General features: G+C 38.1%; 2 protein-coding genes across 5 annotated transcripts in view; one reads left to right on the top strand and one right to left on the bottom strand.

Annotated features, from left to right (window-relative positions):
* Nucleotides 1-7,041, bottom strand: part of Usp8 (Ubiquitin specific protease 8) — a 42,162-nt gene extending 35,121 nt beyond the window's left edge. Inside the window, exons 1-7 of the mRNA XM_028323510.1 lie at nucleotides 6,775-7,041; nucleotides 6,466-6,696; nucleotides 5,785-5,924; nucleotides 4,693-4,855; nucleotides 3,417-3,573; nucleotides 1,993-2,131; nucleotides 947-1,050 (exon numbers count right to left, since the gene is read on the bottom strand). Coding sequence (XP_028179311.1) covers nucleotides 947-1,050; nucleotides 1,993-2,131; nucleotides 3,417-3,573; nucleotides 4,693-4,855; nucleotides 5,785-5,924; nucleotides 6,466-6,696; nucleotides 6,775-6,875 — 1,035 coding nt within the window. The 5' untranslated portion in view covers nucleotides 6,876-7,041. The remainder of the gene's footprint in view (nucleotides 1-946; nucleotides 1,051-1,992; nucleotides 2,132-3,416; nucleotides 3,574-4,692; nucleotides 4,856-5,784; nucleotides 5,925-6,465; nucleotides 6,697-6,774) is intronic.
* Nucleotides 7,042-7,388: 347 nt separating this feature from the next.
* LOC114366594 (synapse-associated protein of 47 kDa) lies at nucleotides 7,389-15,447 on the top strand. 4 transcript variants are annotated; one of them, XM_028323515.1, is made up of 5 exons: nucleotides 7,389-7,748; nucleotides 8,569-8,766; nucleotides 11,814-11,893; nucleotides 12,594-12,659; nucleotides 15,293-15,447. In XM_028323515.1, the coding sequence occupies exons 1-5, from the start codon at nucleotides 7,612-7,614 to the stop codon at nucleotides 15,430-15,432; spliced, it is 621 nt and encodes a 206-aa protein (XP_028179316.1). In that variant the 5' UTR covers nucleotides 7,389-7,611; the 3' UTR covers nucleotides 15,433-15,447. The 4 variants fall into 4 exon arrangements, with proteins under 4 accessions (XP_028179316.1, XP_028179315.1, XP_028179318.1 ...); XM_028323514.1 differs by having other exon boundaries at nucleotides 8,569-8,775; XM_028323517.1 differs by lacking the exon at nucleotides 12,594-12,659.
* Nucleotides 15,448-23,809: the final 8,362 nt, after the last annotated feature.

Here is a 23,809-nt window from a genome sequence, read left to right as displayed (position 1 = left end):
CAAAATTCTACGTGCTCACAGACCGGGCTTTAGACGTCTGTGTCCCCATTATACAGGTCACAGACACGTGTCAAGATCTTTGTCATGATGTTGGGTAGGTACAAGTTTTACTCTATGTAATTTTTGCAAATAATTTCCTGAACTAGACTACTACTACTGCACTTTCAGAACATCAATATTCCCTTCAAAACTGCCAATATTTCATATCAACATAAAAAAACATCAGGAAAATATCAACACAATGCATCGTTGCTTTGGATGCACTTTCAGGCCATCAATATTTCCTTCAAATCCTACCAATATCTCGTATCAATATTAGGCAAATCCTACTAATATTTCAAATGCGTAAGTTTGTATGGATGTTTGTTAGAGTAGGCGCACACCGTTGATTTTTCGTCGGCCGATACTTTAGTTGGGCAGTTGATCAGTATGGGCATGTATGGGAGTGCGCACACTACGCCGATTCGATTTGGCCGATTCTTCATACAAATTAAAATCGGGCACAACTATCGGCCAACTAAGTAAAAATCAACGGTGTGCGCCTAATCTTACTCTTTACGCAAAAATTACTGAACGGATTTTGTTGAAAAATTACAGTATAGTATTATTGTTTATAACCCAGATTAACATATAGGCTACAATTTATGCCGATCTGTGGCACAAAATTTCATGCGGGTGAAGCCGCGGGCAGAAGCTAATATCGACATAATGAGTGCTATCGTTTTAGCGCTCACCAGTTGGCGCCACTGTAGAGTAAGGTCCTGTCACTTGCTAGTAGAGAAGACAGTGGCACCAACTGGTGAGCGCTAAAGTGGTAGGAGGACTATCGCATTTGCACTCATCAAGATGGCGCGACTGTAGAGTAAGGTCCTGTCAATCGCCAGGGGTGCCAACTGTTAAGTATAAAAACGATAGCCCTCATTCATCGATAGTCGGGCATCCCTACCTTGCTGCTGCGGTCTACCACGGGTTCCCCAGGCCGCGCGCGCTGAGCGGCGGGCGGCGCCGGCACCGGGCTCAGGTCCGACCAGCTTGGGTAGTCGATGTCGCCTGCAGACAGATCATCACAGGATTAAAAATCTACACTAATATTATAAAGATGAAAACTTTGTTTGTATGTTTGGTTGTAATGAAGAGGCTCAAAAACTACTGGACCGTATTTAAAAATTCTTTCACCATTTGAAAGCTACATTATCCACGAGTAACATAGGCTAAATTTTGTTTTGGAAAAAATAGGGTTCCGTAAAATATGTAGATAATGTAGTCCACGCGGGCGGAAAGCTAGTAATTAATAAATAAAAGTTATTTATTTCAGGCATGGCCCTTAAAAGTGTTAGTAACAAAGGCCTAAAAAACTGTTAGGTAATAATCACTATAATTACTTAATTACACACAATTAAAATAAGACAAATTGGTGTATTTGGCAAGGTGAACGCTGAAGGTTATACAAAATGGATGGGTGAAAATCAATGTTGATTTCGGAAATTTTGAGCTACTACTCTAGAGCATAATTGTGTCTGCTCCTGAGGTATTGGAGCGGCACGGGAGTGGTGACGTGGCATACCCCAGGCACTGACTCAATATGCCGTGTGATTTCGACAGAGTAGAAAAGAACCCCCCTCTACTTTTCTAGCTTATAAATGTCATAATAAGATACGACTAAGGGAACATCAGGACTTCCCAACCTTCTCCTTAAATCCTCCATTTGCTATGGCGCCACCGCTGCAAGGAACTATTATTTAGCAGTCTCAATGAAAACAAACGATCAAATCACACAATCCTCATCACGCGTTGGTTTCCGCTGAACTAACTTCTCGACATGTCGCGTTTTTTGACGAGCGGGCGCCTCTTCAGCATAGTTTATTTTCAAGAAATGTATGTATGTATACCTATGTACTGCAACTTTTATATGCTGAATGAAGTTTTTTTTCATCTTATCTTAAATCTTTTCACTTTATATTAGTGGATATATAAATGAATCTTTCGACTCACTGAGCATGTCGTCCATGAGGGTAGCGTGTCTCGGCGTGGGCGCAGGGTTGGTAGTAAGCGCGGGGTACTTGAGCAGCCAGTCTTCGTAGCCACCCGCTAAGGCCAGCGGCGGCCGCGCGTATTGCACCTTTATGTCCCACTGGAATAGATAATTTCTCTTGACATTTAGTAACAGTACTAACAGTAGGTTAGTTGACAACACCAGTTAGGCGGTTAACATCTCTAAAACGCAACTTCAGTTAAAAAGTTGCAGTTTTAAAATCAATAAATAGTCAAAAGAGCAGGCGAAAAAGTGACGCCAGTCATTCCTTATAAGAATAGCGACTTGATAGCTATAAAAAGCATATGGATCTTTCATAGGTAAAAAAGCAAGAGTTTAAAATAGTCCTTGGTTAACTAAAAATACTCGACACGTATTTTCCACCTCTTCAAACTAATGAAAATTGAAAGTGATAAAGCACGCCAAAGTTTAAAACAGGCCCGTGACTTCAAAGCACTTTGTGACGTCAAGCGGAGCTTCTATGCATCATAACTTTGTAATTACTTTTTTGATTGACAAATAAAAATATATGTGTCCAATATTTTTTGATAATGTAATTGATGGACTAAAAGTTATTTTTTAGGAAACTAGCCTATTGGTGTCAATAAAGCCATGTATTCATTAGGCAACATTTGTTGATAAACACTGTTTATAAACTGTTCATAAACAATGTTTCATCATCTCTGTAAACAGTTTATAAACAGTCCATAGACATAGATGATGAAACGTTGTTTGTGATACATGTTGCCGTGCTCCCCGCTATGAGTGGAGAGCAAGTGTGGACGGCCAAGTTTCAGAAACCTGTGTTTATGTTAAACTTGTTTCACACTAGTCATAAACAAATGTTGCCTAATGAATACATGCCTTAACTGTTCTAAAGCCTTGTTTCCACCAAGGCACAGTTGTATGATACCTTGAGCAGGATGGTCTTGAGCAAATGCAAGGTCTGTCCAGGGATGACGGCGCGGCTGGCCCAGTCCAGCATGACGATCAGCTCCATGCTAGCTCGCTCGGCCCACACCGCGCGGGACGCTGTAGGCAGGTTCTGTTCTACGCTAGACTTTTATGATACCTTGAGCAGGATGGTCTTGAGCAGGTGCAGCGTCTGTCCAGGGATGACGGCGCGGCTGGCCTAGTCCAGCATGACGATGAGCTCCATGGTAGCTCGCTCCGCCCACACCGCGCGGGACGCTGTAGGCAGGTTCTGTTCTACGCTAGTCTTGATACCTTGAGCAGGATGGTCTTGAGCAGGTGCAAGGTCTGGCCGGGGATGACGGCGCGGCTGGCCCAGTCCAGCATGACGATCAGCTCCATGCTGGCTCGCTCGGCCCACACCGCGCGGGACGCTGTAGGCAGGTTCTGTTCTACGCTAGTCTTATGATACCTTGAGCAGGATGGTCTTGAGCAGGTGCAAGGTCTGTCCAGGGATGACGGCGCGGCTGGCCCAGTCCAGCATGACGATGAGCTCCATGGTAGCTCGCTCGGCCCACACCGCGCGCGACGCTGTAGGCAGGTTCTGTTCTAGGACGTGCGCCGATTGCCTGGGAGGACGAACAGTTATGTTAAAATACACGTATGCCTCCATAATTAAGTAGGGTAAGTATAAATGTCAATTAGGGGGCCCTCATTAATTACGCAAGGCGATTTTGGCGATTTTTAGGCTTCGTTACTTGTTGACTCGACCGTCTTCCTTCATGTAAGATTGGGTGAGAATTGGCTTGATCCCCTCCCTCACTAAACGCCTCACGTAATTAATGAATGCCCTAATAAGGTAAATCAATATGAGCATGTGTGTTACATTGTAGTTTGGGAACGTCCAGCCAGCGCTCCTTTCGAGCGCGCCGCGTAAGTCGTAAATAAAAGCAACACTATTCTGTCGACAGAGACGGACCTACACGATAGAAAGAGACGGAAATTAAAGGTGAACCACCCGAATTGCACCTCAATGACGTTAGCTAGCTATTTTTGATGTATTTATTTGCAGAGATACTTTTGTTGGAATTATGTGGTATAACTGCACTACTCTGAAACACTGTTTCCGTAGTTACGGGTCTATCTGTCCCCGTCGCTCATGCTGGCATTTCGTTCGCGTGAGGGGGATGGCAACATTCGTAACTTTGGAAATTTTTTTCTGAGTACAACCGCTGTTTGTGTTGAATCACCAGTCATCTGTATCACTTTTATATGATTGGTCTATCTCTCAAGATCTATCTTATAAGTACTAGCAGTCTAACTACAGTAGAATCTCGATTATCCGGATATTCGATTATCCGAATTCGAATTACTGATTTAGGGTCTGGACCCATAAAAACGGAAGGCGCCGCCACCGTAACACGGTGTGGACTTCGTCTTAGTGCATTGTTAAAAGAAATGGTTTCATTCAATGGTCTAAAATTTAAATGATGTGGCGAAAACCCTTTCTATTGTAAAAAGTTACCTTGACCTTCATTGGTTGGGTTTTTTGTGGCGGTCAAGCTGTAGATCCTGGCTACACAGGAGTTGCAGTGGTGGGAACGAGAGGTGGGAATAGTCCCGTTATTGTAAAAAGTTAATTATTGTTTGATTTTACTTTGAAATTGATTATCCGGAACACCCCTGGTTTTAATTGATATCGGGATTCTACTGTAGTACTTGTACTACTAGATTTATCTGTCACTTACCCAGGTGATATACACTCCTCAGGCACACTAATACAGGCCGGGGTGTTGATGTGTGACTCCACGTAGTCCTTCCCGGGCCGGGCGTCCAGAATCATCACCTTCAGCTTCCCACTCTTGAGGATAGTGTACAGTTGTTCGCTCTTGATTGTCACTTCGTCTAAACCTGTAAAATAATCTTAGTATCTAAGTATTATTTATGTAAAACTCATTTATTTTTGCAAATAGGCTTTTAAATAGCACTTTTACATATGTATTATTAAATACTTCTTCATAGCACTTGCCAATGGTTTGTCTCAAAGTGCTGGTAGGGCAAATAAAATGACAGACGTAAAGGTTTTTGAAGAGTATTTGACGATTAGTAAGAACTAATTTAATTAGTCTATTGTCTGGTCTGGGAGCACGTAGAATTTTTTCCAATGACCCCAAGCTACATCGCTCGCGCGTAATTATGTTGCGGTCGTGCTCGCACACTCACTGCGGCCGCCCGTCGCACAGTCGCGACGGCAATATAACTACGCGCGAGCGATAAGGATGGGTAGCTTGGAGTCATTGGACAAAATTCTAAGTGCTCCCAGACCAGACTATAAACAAATAAATATATTTTTGGTTTTGATTTAACGAATTCTAGGTAGTTTTTCCTCGAAACATAAGGAAATGTTGATCTCTGAAATCACTTATTAATTTTACTCAAATCACTTCTGTTAGACTCCAATTAGAATTCTGAGTATGTGGCTGTCAAATCATTTTTATCGCAAAATAATCAAACCATTTTTATCCTGGTCTACCTCATAATTAGTTAAATCATAATAATTAGAAAGATAGTTAACAGCACATTAAAATATTTTAGACACTAATTAATTATCCCAAATGTAGCTCATTTTGTTTGACCTGATTGCATTTTTTTAGTAGCTGCAAATTTTAGAATTTTTTTAACAGATACTATTGATTTAAATGCTCAATTTACTTGACAAAAACTGATACTAACACAGACGAAAAAAGGTTTTAAAATTATATTTTTTCACAAATCAGGATTTACGTTTGAGTATTAACTCTTCGGTTGCGTTTTCTTAGACATTCTTTATTTCCACTTACTGGGCAGACCTAGCGGCTGTGGTGGCTCGACCACGGTTACCGCTTCCATTGCTTTCTTACGGTTCTCATCGATTTTTTGTTTGATCATCTCATTCTCTTTTATGTCATTGAGCCTTTTGGCTTTTTGTTCTTTTGCATACCTGTAATAAATAATGAAACACAATGAGGGCTACCGTTTTAGCGCTCACCAGTTTGCGCCACTGTAGAGTAAGGTCCTGTCACTTGCTAGTAGCGAAGACAGTGGCGCCAACTTGTGAGTGCTTAAGTGGTAGGAGGACTATCGCATTTGCACTCATCAAGATGGTGCCACTGTAGAGTAAGGTCCTGTCAATCGCCAGGGGTGCCAACTGTTAAGTATAAAAACGATAGCCCTCATTATGTGAGATTATGTTTTTTTTACTGATATGTCATAAATAATAAACAAATAAAACATTTATTCGCTGCAATTTTAAATAAAACATTGAGGGCAATCTCAAATTCATCAAAGTTAGCTAAAAATATGGAGATAAATGAGTAGAACACCAACATGACCACCACAAGACTGAAAAGATGGCAAATACTACAGTTGGACCTAAGATCTTATTTGAGTATAGTATCTTACTAAATATTTATATTGACTTGTGTGTATTGAGCCAGATTAAGATAAATAAATCCAAATTTAGAATATCTCAAAACAATTACCTTTCTATTAAACTGTTTTTCAAAATCTCAGCGGCATCTATTGCTTTGTTTGGGTTCTTCGGACCCAACATATTGGTGAAGTATGTTTTGTCTTTCTGGTACTCCTTATCTTTGGTGATAAACGAAATCACCCGCAGGTATTTCATGTAGAATATGTACGAAGACTCCTCATCACCCTTCTCCCGAGCCTCCTCAGCACTTTCAAACAATTTCTGAGCAGTTTTGCATAACCTAAAACAATATATCAAAACCAATGTTTCTAAACCATCTATCTAACTCTCACACTGATTTTAGAGTTTAAATACTTACAGCGTAGCCTTCTTATGCTTCAAATCAGGTACATTATACAATTTATCCAAATCCTCAATACATTTCCCAAGGTGAAGCTGCATCCTTCGTGTTTCCGTCATCTTGAATTTAATTATTACACAACTTCTACGACGATCGACTGATCAATTGTTAATTTCCTGGACCACTGAACACTACATTTGCACAAATAACAACAAAATTGCTGTAAAATTTCGCTGGAAACAAAAAAATCACAACTAATGAGAAAACGTCATGTTTTTTTCACGATTGACAGCTGGATTGGGACAGATTATTACAAAAAATTAAATATTGATCAATAATGAAATTAAATATTTGATTTAAAATAAACAGTAAACTCGATCTATAATTAAAGAAAATAACTAAAATTGATTTTTAATTATTAAAAAATACTAAAGGTCCTCATAAAATTACTAAAGTGCAGTAACGAAACGCTATTTCTAGTCTGCTGTCTTTTTGACACTTGTCAAATGTACAAAAACCCACATACGCTAGGTAGCGAGCGTTTACAGGTATCCAATTCTAGGCCTTATAAACATTAGTTATAAAGACTACACTGCAAAAGGTTTTCATACTACTCAGCAGAACCTCTTGGTACTAGAACTAGTAGCAAATAACGCATAGGCGCAAGTTTTCATGCGCAGTGGACTCCCCATTTTCCTGGTCGATCGTGGTTTTCCATTTAGTTTTTCAGCTGATCACGCTTTCTGCAGCCGCATCGCAGACTGTCCGTGCCGTGGGTCATGTGCGAAACTGTCGCAGCGTAGTGAAATCGCTGAGTGATTGTGTTGTGTAGTTGTTTAGCTAGTGCCAGTGATAATGTTTTCAGGGCTTACGAATCAGGTCAGTTCGTGGATGGGGGCTGCGAAGGGCGAGCCTCAAGATGAGGAAGTGCCCACCCCCACGAAGGAGGCGACAGGGGAGGCCGCCGCCGCAGCGGAGGGCGAAAAACAGAGGTGCGGATTCTTTTGTTTACATTTTTCTACGTCGTATTAACTTAATTCTTCCGTATTTTAGAAGGACAGTTAGCGTTTTTTTCGTCTTTGGGCCTTTCTATAAGTCTGTAACGGTCTTCCGTATAAGTAGTTGTCCGATTTTATTATCTAAAAGACAATATTATTATCAGCATGTTGCAAGAAGGAAATCAATTATGAAATAAATGAATTCCAGTACTTATTGATCGAACATATGGATTGGAGGAACTCTCTTAACTGCAACCATTCTGTTTTACATGTCTGCTGCACATTCAAAGTTGCAGTAAGCAGTGTTAATTAGTCATGCTTCATGCATAATTTCTTATGAAACACTGCAAAATGTGTACCTAATGTTTTATATTGAATTTTGTATAATTATTTCCAATAAGAATCCACTTAGAACTGTTCTAGTATAATAATATTGGAAACTGTTACATAATGCAGGTGCAATTGATTTTTTACTTTATTCCAAGTAGGTCATGCTAGACCTGACCTATTTCATGAGACTGCAATCCATTGCAACTAATCAATATCCTGATTTTTAAATAACTCTTTAAAATCAAACAAATGTTATTACTTTGAACAAATATGAGTGAATTATTTTCTTGTTACATTCTAGGTAACATAATATAACTTTGGATTCACTCAAGTTGATAATTATTAACTTACAATATGGTTACTGCTTAGTAAAATCAAATCTTTTGATTTGATTCATCAACTTCTTCTTTTTAGGTAGGTGATTACAGACTGATAACATTACAACAGTTTGTGCTACTTTGATAAATCGTCTTGATTGTTACAGCCCTACAAAGGGAGGCAGCAAACTGGACTTAATCACCAACGTTAAGTCTCAGATGACGGGCTGGCTTGGTTCCGGAATCCCCATCCCTGGACTTAGGAAAAACGAGGCTGCCCCGTCAGACACCGAGCCCGTACCAGCAGAACCCGCCCCTGAGGCCGAGCCCAAACCGGAAGGGAAGGACGATGACGATAACTCTAGGTATAATAGGTACGAGGGGTTGGCGGATCAATGAGTTTGCAGTACTTGAAGTTACGCTTTGGCAAGTGTGTTGTTTCATGAATTGATGACATAATGCAGACTTTGAGGGTATGAATGCTAGAAAACCCAGATTGAATAAAGGGATTGGTCAAAAAGGCTATGTTATGGATTACATTACATAATGGTATTGAAAATCTGTTTGCTTATCCTATAAAGGTTTTTCTTTGAACATAAATCATAATTTTTTTTTACTATTTTATAGAATTACTTTTTTACAAATTAAACTTTAACTCTATTGAACACTACAGAAATATTTTGTATGGAAATGTAGTTTAAAACTAGTGTTCAATCTGCAATTAACTTTTTATTACTGAAGATCCACTATGAGATATATTTTATCTGCTTGATTTTTGTTGGTGGAGTTTATTATTTCAATATTGGTAAAAACATTACCCCTCCTTTATTCTGTTGTGTAATCAACTGCATGAAATAACACACTATTGTTTTTCAACATGTTGAAGTAAGCAGTGCTTATAATAAATTTAAAAACCCATTTTTCTAATAAAATACTTTAAATATTTTTACTAATTAATGCTTAACTAAAACTATGACTAAAGTTAGTCTAGTGTAATATATTTTATATACCTATTTAGCTGAAAGTGGTGCTTTTGATATTACTTCACATATTTATTCCATCAGCTTTCATGGCACTTTGACACTCAATTTCATATTTTTTCATTAAATCAGCACATCTTTTCAGCACTTATAACAGACTAAATAAATTTAATTACCTATGTGAGATTTATTAAATCAAATGAGATAATTTCCATTTTAATCATGACAGGTTTTCATCATGAAAGAAAATTTTAAATTTCATGCTTCCTTCATTGTCATGTACTAATAATTTTAGTGAAATTGCTGGATCTACGTCACAGAAAAAATACCTATATGTTTGTACAGAAACGACACTTCTGATTGTAATATTTCGACCATATGGTTTCGACTATGTAGTTTTTCGACATAAAATTAAAGAACAAAGCTTAAAATCGTCTTAGGTCTTCTTTGGTGACATGATGGCCACCCAGGGTCGTCGCCCAAACAGTAGGCAGTGACGGGCGTCAAACAGTTGTTTTTGGAGCTGTTCTGGGCTTACTGTTTGGTGAAAATGTCTTGGCAGCAGAGAAAAAGCTTTATACACAATTTTATACAGGGTCTAATTGTACAAACGGAGATCTGACAAGTATGGGATGATCGATGAAGAGCTAAATACACTCTGGAAAGAAAGATATAGTATTAGGGAGAAGTTGATTCATCAACTCCTGGATTATTTAGAAGAGAACTGACTCGCGGCTGTCCGAATACCCCTGGCAACAGGGTGATGATGATAGAAGCAGACCATCCTAAGCATCATCAGAAGAATGATGCTGCCATATTGAAAATCAACCTTTTCGGCTCACTCTATTTTTGCTTGCGCCAATTCTAACTACCAGCAACATGACTTACATTTTTCGGTGCTTTTTAAATCGTATGTATAAAAAGCAAAGATTACTTTATATGAATTTTCTAAATTGCATGCTAGAATGTTTATTCTGAATCTAACTTTCCATGTTCTAAAGCACATGCCGAGTTTTGTAAACTCATTTATTCTGCTGAAACCCCATTTTTTATTTATCATTGTTGTGCATTTTGTTCTTACTAATCTAATATTAGATAGAATTTTTAACAGCCCAGTCACATCTATGTGCAGTATTTAATGAAAAATGTAATTAAATTTTATATTCTTGGATGATGCAAATTCGTTATCACGATCTCAATTACAGATAGCGCCATCTTTTGTCAATTGGTAGTAGACTTTTACTGTTTTAACAAGAGTATACGGATTTTAAGGTGAAAGTAAATTAAATTGGCATAAAGAATAAAAAAAATAAAGCACTAAGGTTTATTTTACGTCATACGTGTGGCTGGACAATAAAGTTTTACTGTTTAGATAAGAAATTTCGCGCAGTTAGTTAAATTGAGTTTAGTTTACTGCAGTTTAATGATACATAACGATTTTCTACTTTCACTTGAGAGTAAAGTATTTTTCAATCATAAATCAGTATTTATAGGTAGGTACATATATTATTTCTTACAGGGATGAGTGTATGCCCGTTTTCACCATCAATTCCTAATTTTTAAGTGACCTTTATGGTGTGTTACCATAACAGGAATTTTGTTTTCATATGGGTCACTTAAAAAATATTGAAAACGGGCATTATTATTACGGTTTTATATCTTTGTAACTTATTTTATATAGGGTTTTATACCTGTCCGATATATGGTTCAATGTCCGATTTTCCCCAATTTTTAACTCAGATTTGCCCCAGTTTTTATGCCCGAAAGGGACTCCGCTTTAAGCTTTTCAAGGGCTTTTTGGTATTTGCTCCTATCCTATAGATGAAATTTGCAGCATTAAAGGTGCTATACTGGTCAATGAGGCGACCGTTTTACGACTCTACCTCAAGCGTCTTGAGTTAGAACTAGAACTAAGGCCGCTTGTACACGCTAAGAAAAGTCGCCGGGCCTACGCATTACGCAAGAATTCGTGTCGTTTCTACACACGAACCGTGTACAGTGTACTTCGGCGCTGACCAAGAAATAATTCTTCTCTAAGCTAGATACGACACGCGGCGGACGCGCACTGTGTGACTTTTCGTAGCTATATCCGACGAAATTCTTGTCTTTTCTGCGGCAGACACGGTGAAATTGCTTAGCGTGTATAAGAAGCTTTAGTGAGCTACCACACTGGCGGATTGCAAGCGTTTTTAAAGCGGAGCGGCGAAGCAGCGAACACGTCGCGGCTGCGCGGCGAACATGACGAAAAAATCTAGGCGGAATCGTTGCACATTCGGGACTTGTTCGCCGCGCAGTCGCGGCGTATTCGCTGTTTGAAAACGCTTGTAATCCGCTAGTGTGGCAAGGCCCTTAAGGTGTAGGTACATTATGTATTTTATGCGTCCTTATTTCTATACCTAGGTTGGATATATGTTTATTGTGTTGTCTCGCAGCGCCACCGGGGGTGCCGACAGCCGGCCGGCGTCCACTGGTGGGACCCCCACCGAGGAGCAACCGGCTGGGGTTGGGAACGGTAAGGAACCCTCTTGTTTGACATACAAAAATCATCACAGACACACACACTGACATTTCTATGTTTGTTTACTTCTTATGTAAAGTTTCTTCTGATTAATTTCGTTGCGGGTCCAATGACAGTTTAACTTTCCCCCGGGATACACTTGATCTTCACTGGTTGGGTTTTTATTGGCGGTCAATCTGTAGATCCTGGCTACACAGGAGTTGCAGCGGTGGAAACGAGAGGTGGGAATAGCTCTCAAGTATATCCAAAGTAAAAAAAAAAAAACAAAACGTGCTGGGCATGGATAATAAAAAGCAGTGGCCCTTTTTCAGTTTTCAATTATGCCAGAAAAACTCCTAATAGGCTAACACAGACCATGATTTTTCCTCGTTTTATCGAGAGGATTTCCTCTCGATTTTTCTGTATTATATTCTGTTGATATGCATTGTAGGTACCTATGTGATTCTATAGTTGGTACTCGTCAGTCCGTTATTTTCCAGTGTTCATGTAAGCGGTTAAACAAACATAGAAATGCAATATCACTGTTATTTTTATTTGAGCCGTATTTTTCCGTTGGCGTTTTTAAAATCCTATCCATTTTATTTAGATTCCGCTAGAACATGCTACTCGTATGTGCTAGCTGATACTTTTTTAATTTATTTTTGTTCTGTTTTGTTTGTAGGCTATTTTGTTCACCCTGTTTTGTTTATCCCAGTTCCAGGTCAACAGAATAAAAAGTTGTTTTCCGTTGATGCTATCGAGGTTCCAGACATGCAAGAGTGTTAGTATATTTTTTGTTTTTCCCTTTTTATTTTTTGCTAAACATATTTTTTACTTATACCACTTATTTTTTACCCAGTGTAATATTGTTTTCCAAATGTATCGTAATTGCGCTTCTTTAATGCGCAATTCACTTACATTATACCACCCCGTATTGTTTCTAAAACAATTAACAAGCTTACTTAATATTCGGTGCAGGGATATCTGCCTTTCATTTAATTTCAATACTAACACAGAACCTGTTAAAACCAATATCGAACGTCCCCGAAATTGGGTAGTTTGCGCGGTTCTGGGGCAGCCCCGTAATTGGACCCAAGCGAGCAGCAAACCGAGTTGTGTTAATTGCCCCAATGGGACACTGCGGCCAGGCATTGCTGGCGACGAAAAATAATCTGGCTGAATTTTAGGCAGAGCAAGTTGGGATTTATACTGAACTAGCTTTCCGCCCGCGGCATCGCCCGCGTGGTATATTGTCTATCACAGAAAAACTTTATCGCGCGCGTCCCTGTTTCAAAAACCGGGATAAAAACTATATTATGTCCTTTCCTGGGACTCAAACTATCTCTATGCTAAATTTAATCAAAATCGGTTCAGTGTTTTAGGCGTGACAGACAGACAGACACACAGACAAGAGTTACTTTCGCATTTATAATATTAGTATAGAAGTATAGATTTATTAAGTAAAACGTTTTTAAAGTTGTAATTAGCACAAGCATTCGTTGATAGTTTGAGCAGTTAAATGAAAAAGTCAATTTTCAAAAGAGGTTAGAATTTCTGCTAATTCCCGAGCCATTTTCATAACTATTTTTCTTATCGCTCGTCTAACTGCTAATAAAATGTGACAAATTAATCAACATTAAGAGGTCTCCAAACTCATCCACTTTGCGGACTGTCTGTTGTTTATTTCATTAATTTAAAGAAAAAATCTTAATTAATTTGAGGACACCCTTTTAGCTCTTTGGGTATTATCGCCCTACATTATTTCTATTTCTTACTAAATATACCTATCCATATAAAGACATTAATACATTACCTTCGCAGCTTCGTTGCCAAACCACACCCATATCCACATCGAAAGTAAAACCAACTTCAAATACGTAATTGTAACCAAATATGCTCAGAATTCTCAAAGATGTCCCCAAACGCTAACACTGGCGAAATCTAATCGGAAGAAGTACTTAGGTGGGTAGTTTTATTAAATTTGCCCCCGGCCTTTGTACACAACAGTAGTGCCACGAGGCCTGTCGGAACAGGCTTTAATAGCTGCCTTGTTGCGTCTAATAGTCAATGTTGTGTTGTGATTAGCCCCTGGCATAGACAACTTTGTTCTATAGACGCGTACGATGTTACCAACTTTACCCGCAAAGCTTTTAAGCGCAATTAGCGCTGGCAATCAACGGCGACCGTTATAGAATAACCGCTTACCACTTTCGCCGTTTAAAATAATACGCAAAATGAAGTAAATAAGTCTTTGTGGCCGTTAAGTAATTTATTTTTCTAACCGTAACAGTTAAATTCAGTAACAATTTGGTAAATAATTTACAGTTATGGCATTTAAAGCAATGCTAGGTCTTGGAGAAGACCACATCTACCTTTACATAGTTTCGAGTCTTTATGTCACTGTAGCTAATATTGGCATCGCTCTGTGCGAGAGAGATTTAAACCAAAGAAATTTCGAAAAAGAAGAGCAGAACCAGAATTCATTAGGTCGAAAATCGACGACCCATTATGCTGGATAAAAAATGACCGATGACGTCGGTTACGCGCGGAAATGACCATGATGACACATCGACTGAATGCCCTGAAATACTCTGTAGGTATACCTGTCCCCTTAGCATGACACGTGAGAAGTTCAGACTTAGATCTACTAAACCTGTTTTTATGTTACTTTAGGACAACCAATCTCATCTTTCAACATGCAGCTATATCCCACTTTGGGCACCACCCTTAAGTTGTCTATAAGCCCAGGTGACGCCACTAATACACTCGGTTTGCTTAGGATCGCCCCTCGAGGGCACAAATCCGACTTGTTCCGAGATTGTACGCCATCTTTTGGGGATTTATCGAGTGATTCCGCGATAATAACCATTGAGCATTGTCGGGTCTGTTGACGTAAATCCTCGAAGTTACGGAAAAGTTTCAAAGATAATGACAACTCGGAAAATGAATTACTTTTTTGATTGTTTGCTGGTATCCCTAAGGTATTATACGGTATTATTTTTCTTTGTCTCGTTTATTTTGTATAAATAAATGATATGGGTACAGAAAGAAATAAATGAAACATCAAATAGGTACACTTGTAAATTTTGGTTTTGTGAATTTTTTTTTGTTATTGGTCCTTATTGATTTACGTTTTTACTTTTATTTACATGGTATCTGGTGATCCAGAAACTATCATCACTAACACCATATTTTACTTGGAATCCCTCCAAATAACTGACCACTTAATGAAACCGTCTTTTCTTATTTACATCTTTACTATAATCTACACAGTTTCTGGGGATCTTCCCAGAAACAATATCCACTTCCACCAAATTTCGCTATTATTTACCTTCAAATATCTGCCCAATATCTCAAATACCACCTATCCCCCAAACATCTGCCCAATATTCTCACTGACCACCTGTCTTCCAGTGACCACCAAGGCAGTGGCCGGCGCCAAGTCGCTCGGCAACTTCCTGTACTCCGCTGTCAACAAGGCCGGAGCCAAGGTCAGCGAGGCCAGCGCTAAGATCAAGAAGACCGTCGAGGAGAACGTGAGTAGAACCTTCTAGATTCCCTCTAGCATTATCTTGGACTGGAGCTGTTATAGCTGATGATATCTTTTGAGAAGTAAAGGCACATATACAAAAATAACATGATACAAGAATAGGTAATATTCTGTGTGAACAGAACGCAGGTCGTGACAGAAAATACCTTCTACATTTTCCCTAGCTAGCATCTTCTTGGACTGGAGCTGATGATATTTTTTGAGAAGTAAAGCCACTTGTATGCAAAAATAAACAAGATACTCCGTCTGAAAAGAATGCAAGTCGTATCAGAAAATACCTTCTAGATTTTCTTTAGCATCTTCTTGGACTGGAGATGCTATAGCTGATGATAATATGTTTTGAGAAGTAAAGGCACTTGTATGCAAAAATAAAGAAGATACTCCGTCTGAAGAACGCAAGTCGTATCAGAAAATTACCTTCTAGATTTTCCCTAGCATCTTCTTGTACTAGAGCTGTTATAGCTGATGATATTATGTTAAGGTAAAGGCACTTGTATGCAAAAATAAAGAAAATACTCCGTCTGAAGAACGCAAGTCGTGTCAGAAAAAAACTTCTAGATTCCCTCTAGGATCATCTTGGTCCGGTGCTGCTGTATCTGACAGTTTTTTTAGAACAGATCGCAAGACATTTAAAAAAATACTTCCACACTTTTATTGGTGACGGGATAGTAAAGTGAAACAGAGCAAATGATATGAATTGAAATGTTATGACCTACGAATTCACATTAATTTATTTACCCACGGTCTTTTTGTATTATTCAATCTAATACTTTTATGCAAAGTTTACACATAAGGGAACAGACATTTCTCGATATAAGGAGCCATATTCTCGCCGACGGCGTTGTGGATGTTGATTGTTGACTGAGCTCTGTTTGCCAGAGAGTATTGGATGCCGTTTGTGGAATCCTTTAGATATAAGAAATAGTGTTTTACTATCGTATTTATCGTCGATAAGACAACGCTTGAGAGAGAGTAAATGTAGCTATTTTCGAAATTGCGAAAAGACTGGAAATGGGGCTTTTGAATGACATGAAAATGTCAGTCAGTCTAGCTGGAAAAGTGGTGTTTGAATTTCGTGATAATATCAATCAGGTCAGACAGTTTTAAAGGTTTTACTTATCGTTGAAAATAGGAACACAGGCATAAATAGGCATCAAAGTAACCCCGTTAAGTCGTACTATTACCCCCAATTTGGCGGCATATTAAATTGCGCAAATTCCGTCAGCGGATCCCCGTCTGGCAGTATACCCGGATTATTCACCGTCATAACGTAAATCCCTAGATAAAAGCCCTATAAATATTAATTTACGTTTTCGCCTCCAGTGGCGCTTTTTCGCTAATGTCGCTTATTATGACGGCGCACGCTTTATTAAATATTTCACAGGATTTGTTTACTGTTGTAATTTTCCTTAAGTATCAAATGTATCTTGAGAGTTTTAACATCGCGAAGACACAAAATGAAGGTCTATTACCCATGTACAAAACCAATTAAGAATTAAATTGAAGTTTTCTGCTTCATTTAATTATACTTAGCATTGAGACTTTATTAACTTAGATTAAATGAGAGGAAAACAATAATACAAACCAAAAACAAAACTGGTCTCAGAAATGTTCCTTGAGGAGCTCCAATTTTAATTAATTTATGATGTTGTAATACGTCTTCTTTCTAATAACACAGACATTAAAATAAATTAATTGTTCAATGTTTCCAGGAAATAATAGATGACGTAATATCTAAAACAAAAGATCTTCTGACAAAGAAGAAATGTAGGTATTTGATAACAAACTTTAAACGCTACAAAGTTTTTGTGGATGTGACACAACATCGATTTCCAGCTTTCTAGGAGTTTTTGTGATTGATGAGTCCAATTTAAAGTTTAGATATCGTCTTCTAAGTCTTGCGATATTGCGGAACTTTCTTGGCAGACTTTAATTTTATTTCTTGTCGTTGATTCAATTCATTCTTTATGTATCTTGTAGCTATTTTAGGATATCACTTTAAGTAATTACTTCGTTGATCTCTTACAATTTGGAAGCGGAAAAAATGGAAATTATTTCATAACATTGTCTTTAAATTGGAGCTTAACGCCTAAGCAAGAATATTTCTTTTGGATTTGTTTACGCTTATATTAGCTATCTATTAAAAGTTCTACACTTTCTTTTAGAGATTTCGCGAGAATCCGCGAAATACCCCCGTTCTTAGAAGCAATTCCTCCGAGTGTTTGTCGCGTATTTACTCTTTACCTTCAATACCGTGAGGAAATAATCAAATAAAGCATCAGATAAACCTCGAGGCGTTGAGGCACCAAAGACCTCCAGGGGACTCTTTCATTGCGGTAATTAATCCTTGCCCTCTTTTTGATGGTATTATTCGAGCCTTTGAAAGAGCGGAGGAATGGAGGTAAATACAATACCAGAAATAATCTCATTCGTGGAAAGGCTTGCTTTGATACTACGGTAAGGATTCTGCTAAACCTATCTGAGGTATCAGAGTTGTGATTTAATAGAAGAAAAGTGCCACTTTCTTCTCAGCTGTGTGTGGAGAAACTATACTATGCATCTATGAGTAATCAATGGTAAGCTAGATCCAGTAATCGTGCCCAGTTTTGCCTATTCTGTCGATCTGTTTCAGATTCAGTCAGATTCTAAATTCAGAGGTCCCAAAATAAATCTTTCATTAAAGAATGAAGTTTGGGTAGAATATTGAACACTTGAATTAACTGGATTTTTCCAAAATATGTGCTTAAATGAGTATATCAGGTGTTTCATTGTGTCGTCAGTTGTTACCCACGAGGTTAATAAAAGAATATGCTAGTTCTCGTATACTTTTACGGCATTTTCAGTGTCCTTTCATATTGTCTGTATTATTTTAAGGGTAACAATTTTAAAGATGATTATTGTGTGAATCGCCCAGTTGGTAATAAATCAAATCTTTCGGGTCGTTAGGGCCGTTGTGTACTAAAGCGTTTATCGTTGCGGTACATTATGTAAATTATTTTGCTTTAAACTCTCGTGAAATGTTAGATTTACTAACTCATAAATATGTTGTTGTAATGGTTTAATAACTTTAAAAAAATGTAGCAGAAATCCTTTGCCATCTTCTTATTTTGAAGGGAAAGAATGTAGAACAACAGTCAAAACATTAAATCATTAGTACACTTTTAATTCAGTTAGATTTTGAATAACAAAATAGCACTAAAAGTTTTTCCTTGTGTCTGATTCAACGAAGTCATTATTAGATGGAGGTTTAATTTGTATTTATGTAGGTATCCATTTTAGCTTTTCTGGAAAAATACAGGAGTTCCATTATCCGTAGTTGTCAGAAGACCACTAACAAAGTCATAAAATATTACTAACACTTAGTGCGGTCGCGCTGACCTCAGTGGTATAGTGTGATGTTGGTTTGAGTGTCGCTAAAAATCGGTTAATATTTTTTCGGTTTATCGATACAAATAATTGTCTTGTCTATGGAAAATTATTGACTTCATTACCTAAGTAACTTAAAATTAGCAATATTTTTCAATCATGTACAACATTAACACCTTATGAAAATAATATGAAAGACTCAGGAAATTCAAAACTTCACAATCACGTAGAATTAGCTTCTTTCCGAATAATATCTGAACCGTTGGTATGTTGATTTTGAAGGATTTTAGGAATTATTTATATATTTATCCACAGTAGAACCTTGGTCATATTTTACGTACACCAAAACATGCTTCTTACCAACAACATCTAGCTTCAGCCAAGCACAAAAAAACACTCCATGGTTGCTAAATTCTACAGATAAAAGTAAATAAAGACTAAAAAGATCGATATGAGCAGAGTATCCAACAACACTATTCCAGCGCTCTCCACTGAGTGGTCCTCTAATGAATGTATGGATGGCTGCCATTAGATGCTTACTGTGGCGGGATTAGGCCTGATGGTGGCCATTTGACCACATAAAGCAACTAGGCTTTGGCAAACATCGGCCTTAGTATCAATGGTTAATCTGACTTCTCGTTATTTAACCAGAGATCTAAATGTTGTATATGAAAGGTCGAGTCTGTTTATAAAAAGCTTATTGTCTTCTTCTTCTTTGCTTTATCTCAAGAAGATATTTTGTGAATGTACATTATGCAACGTATAGTAGGTTCGGTTCGGTCCTAAATCACTTTGATTTGATACGTCTTTTGTACGCATTTACTTCGTTCTTCTGAGTGAAGCTCGCTTCCACCTTCATGGCCTAATCATCACTTTCCTTCAGATGAGATGCAGGTCAAAAGCTTCTCCGTTGTCTGTAAAAAATATTGTTACTTTGTCAGGTTTATGAAAAAGTAATATTCTGAAGCATCCTCATACTTAATACGCTTAAGAAACCTCTGTTCTAAAATGTTAAAGTGGCCACGAAGACAATTTTCGTGTTTACTAATTTGAAATTACTGCCAACGTAAAAGGAACAAAAAACAGGAGTTGTTTACATCGTTAATCTTTGAGGATTGGGAAAAAGAAAATGCCCGCCATGTTTTTACAGGGAGCTACGTAATGGCGTCGAGTGTTTTTGCTAGAATTAATATATTTGGTTTCTTATTCTGTTTAAGCACCCAGTGTTGAAACAATTTACATATTTGTTTTTCTTCTAGTAGTATCTTCACTTAAGTATATAATTTTTCCTCATCAAATAATCGCAAAAGACGGCGGGCTTGAAAGGATACTCCTTATTTTTAAAACTAAATACTAAAAGCATCTATTTATATTTTCCATTCAGCAAATGTACTCTGTTTATTAAAATTTTCGCAGTGATTCGGCGCCACTATTCTACGGCAATGCGCCAAGCTAATCAGCCGTACGAAGGAGCACAAGTTGTGCCAAGCCGCATCAATTGCAACTTGCAATCCGGATTAATGCAATGCAGAATAAGTTTGTGTGTAACAACTTACGAGTTCTTTAAAGTTCTTCTTGTTAAAAACTCCCAACTCCCAACAGTCTACAAGGAGATGCAAAGTATAAAAGTATACTTTTTACGAAAGAATAACGGGCTAAGTGCCAGTTATACTCTTATGTAGAACCTTCGGAGCGTAGGTTCGTAAACAAGCCCTTACCGCAACGGCAGAGGGCTTGAAACCAGGTATTTAAATAATAGTGTCACCAAACTGTTCAAAGTCAAAAGCGTCCATAAAATCTTCCTCGCCTCTCGACTATTCAACGTAGTACTAAGTCCTACATTATTCAGCATGGCACTTTTTGCTGCCATTCCACAAAAACGCTGACGTCTCAAGTGTGTCAAACACTCGACTGCCACGAAAACGGGACCCACGACTGACTGGCTCTCCGCCAGAAAAAGGGGACCAAGGTTTGCACCCTGAGGCACTCCGCATAAACCCTAATTGTATAGTAGTAGGGTCGAATGTCGAAGCTGAATTCATCGTGCGAAAACGCGGAATTAAGGTTCAAAGTAAAATGGAAAGATTGCGTGATTTTTATGGCAAAAGTTTGCTAATGCCATCCGAGGTTATTAGATCGGATTACAACGGGGATTTTAGGTTAAGCAAGGTCTTTAATGGAATTAAGGCAGAAAAGTTGTGCGGCGTCTGTCAATGATTTTGAAGAGGTTAGGTTCACGCGTGGACAGCATATCAGCTGGTGTTGAGAAGAAGTGTCATTCGAATGATTGTTTTTACTATTACCTGAACGGACAAGCTCTTTTTTACTTGCATGGGTGTCGCTAATGTTTGGCTAAGTGATCCATTTAACACTATTCAATAGTACACACCTACGTTCTCTCTTTCTATCTCTCTAATCTGTCAGTTCTGCAAAAACGGTAATCAATCAAATACTTCGTAGTAATTTTCTTCGTCAAACCTCCTTAATATCCATTTCCAAAACACGGGATTGCGTTTACCAGTCGTGGCCCGGATGGACTGATGGACTTCCTAATTGGGTTCGGCGGGCATCTGAGAGCTTCCGGTCGCCTGCGCGATACTTCCGGCGAGTAATGGACGTGTGGAGCTTTTTTCGTCAGTTACTTATCAATAGAAATTAGAAGCTGTAAAATTATAATCCAGTAGGGAGTTGACAATTGCGCATTGGTTCGAAAAATCTGATTTTTCCTACAAGTACTGCATTGAATTCACGGCATTTTATTTTACTATTGTATTTAAGACTTAAAAAAACTCTGTTGTGATGCTTATCAAGTAAGTTTTTGGTAGATAAAAAATGTCTTGGACTTGGAAATTTTACTTCGAAAATACCGCGTTATCATGACAGTTCTTGGCTGAAAATTAATTAAAATCGACAGAGTTTTACTCTCGCAAACCCTATTACCACGAGTAACGGGCTTAGCTAAGCTCTAAAAATTCAATTAACAATGATATAATGAATAAAGCGCAATGAATCAGAACCAATATTTCATCGGTTGACCCACATAGGCGACCCGCTTGAACTTCCCACCCCACACTGGGAGGGCGACCAGTAATCATCGATTTTATAGGATATTTCTATTTCCTTATGTGGTTGTGGGGTAAGAAGAAGGACTATCGGAAATGGTTTCTCTATAAAATATTTTTAATCATGTTTTGCCAGGATATATTTGTTGTAATGTATAGTATTTATCCTCTCACTTTACTTTTTTCTTGTACATTGCACCTTACTCTCTTTAGCTTCTATCAAAATCAAAATCAAAATTATTTATTCAGTTTAGACCACAAGTGGCACTTATGAACGTCAAAATGTAGTAAAAAATAAAAAAGAAAAGGTAGCCCTTAGGGGCACTTTACATGTCTCATTATCTTTTGGGCCCTACCAGCGCTTCGAGACAAACATATGGCAAGTACTGAGAAGAAACGCCGGAACAGACTACTGTAACTATTTAGACATAATATCCCAAGCGCAATGACCTTTTAAAATTCTGCTTACGCTGCAATCCTTTTTCACATTCCCTATTCGGCGTTGCAAATGTGAAATGGAATCCATTTTACTGCTCCACAAAAATAAAGGTAGACCAAACTATTAGTCGCAACGCAATTCATCTAATAAAATCTGAAAAATCAGCTCGTAAAAAGCCTGTTTCGAATCAGTGTTGCTGAAATGAAATTGTAAATGAAAATGTGTTTTTAACGATCGCTACAAGGACTTATCCCGAGACTGACGTAAACCCTGGAGCCCCCACCCGCCACTGATCCCACCCACTGCCCCCCCTTCCCACCATTCGACATTCACCTCGTTTAGCTGACTTTTTATATTCGGGACGCTTTGTGTGATAACCGATGGGGCGTTTAAATTAAGGTGTGTTTGAATGGAACATGGACGTTCTTTATACGATTTTCACGGGTTATTACAACTTTTTTACGGTGCCGGTGTGGTGACGTTTAAGTTAATCATACCAGAATTGGAGATGATCTTGGGCCGCGATTCTGGGAGATATTAACAGTATTTTGAGCATTTTATTAAATTGATCCATATCCATGGTCAACTTTTACGCAGCGCCATCTATATTGGGTCTAGATGAGTAAACAAAGCTTGTACTTTTTGCTTGACAACGGACACTTGGTCCTTTTAAGTACTGTAGAAAAAGGACACAACATTTTAAATAACAACACACATCTACCTAAGATATTTTCTAGCGAAAATGACATTATCTCACCTACTTCTCTGCTCAAATCACAACTTCAGAATATAATAAGTAGAATAGAAGAATAATAGAATATACGTACCTTCGTTTTGTTCTAAATGTGCACTTCAACAGTTAACCGAATCATCGAACCATTCCAAATCCAAATCAACTTTGTCTCTGCCGGAAGTGAACGGAAGCACCAAGAACTAAATCAAATAGCAACGAAAGAGGTATAACGGGACCGACTTCAAACAGGAAATGAGTGAGCCGCGAAGCTTAAAGCCCGGATAAGGGTCGAATTGCGGAGTATATTTGCTTGGGGTGTATTCCGTTGTAATAAGTGTCAGTATATTAAAGTTAGACGAGGGATGGCCGTTTTAGAAGTACGCGTTGATGCTTCTATTTCAATTTATTTACTCTGATGGAATAACATTTTATTTAGACTTATTAAAATGGCCGTGGGGAACAATCTATCATGTGCGAGTTAGTTTAAAAGCTTTAGAATCGGAGAAAATAAACACAGTTTAGATTTACAGAAATGAAAGATTGAAACACTTAAATAGTAAAATGGCACTTGCACGTCGCACGTGACGTCAATGAAAGCTTTCCCGGATATTAGTTAATGTCACGTCATGGCTCGAACTAAAAATCATTGTGTATTTTCAGGGTGTAATCAAAAAATCATTCAGTATTAACATCAAATAGAAATAGGTTTCATCCTATGTAGCAGCCAGTAATTTTACATTATTCTATACTCTTATAAGAATACTGTCTGGCTCTACTGAAT

Source organism: Ostrinia furnacalis, unplaced genomic scaffold (genome assembly GCF_004193835.3).
Source record: "Ostrinia furnacalis isolate ACB-3 unplaced genomic scaffold, ASM419383v2 OfSCF0639, whole genome shotgun sequence".
In the NCBI taxonomy this organism is placed as follows: Eukaryota; Metazoa; Arthropoda; class Insecta; order Lepidoptera; family Crambidae; genus Ostrinia; species Ostrinia furnacalis.
This window is presented reverse-complemented; position numbering and strand designations above follow the sequence as displayed.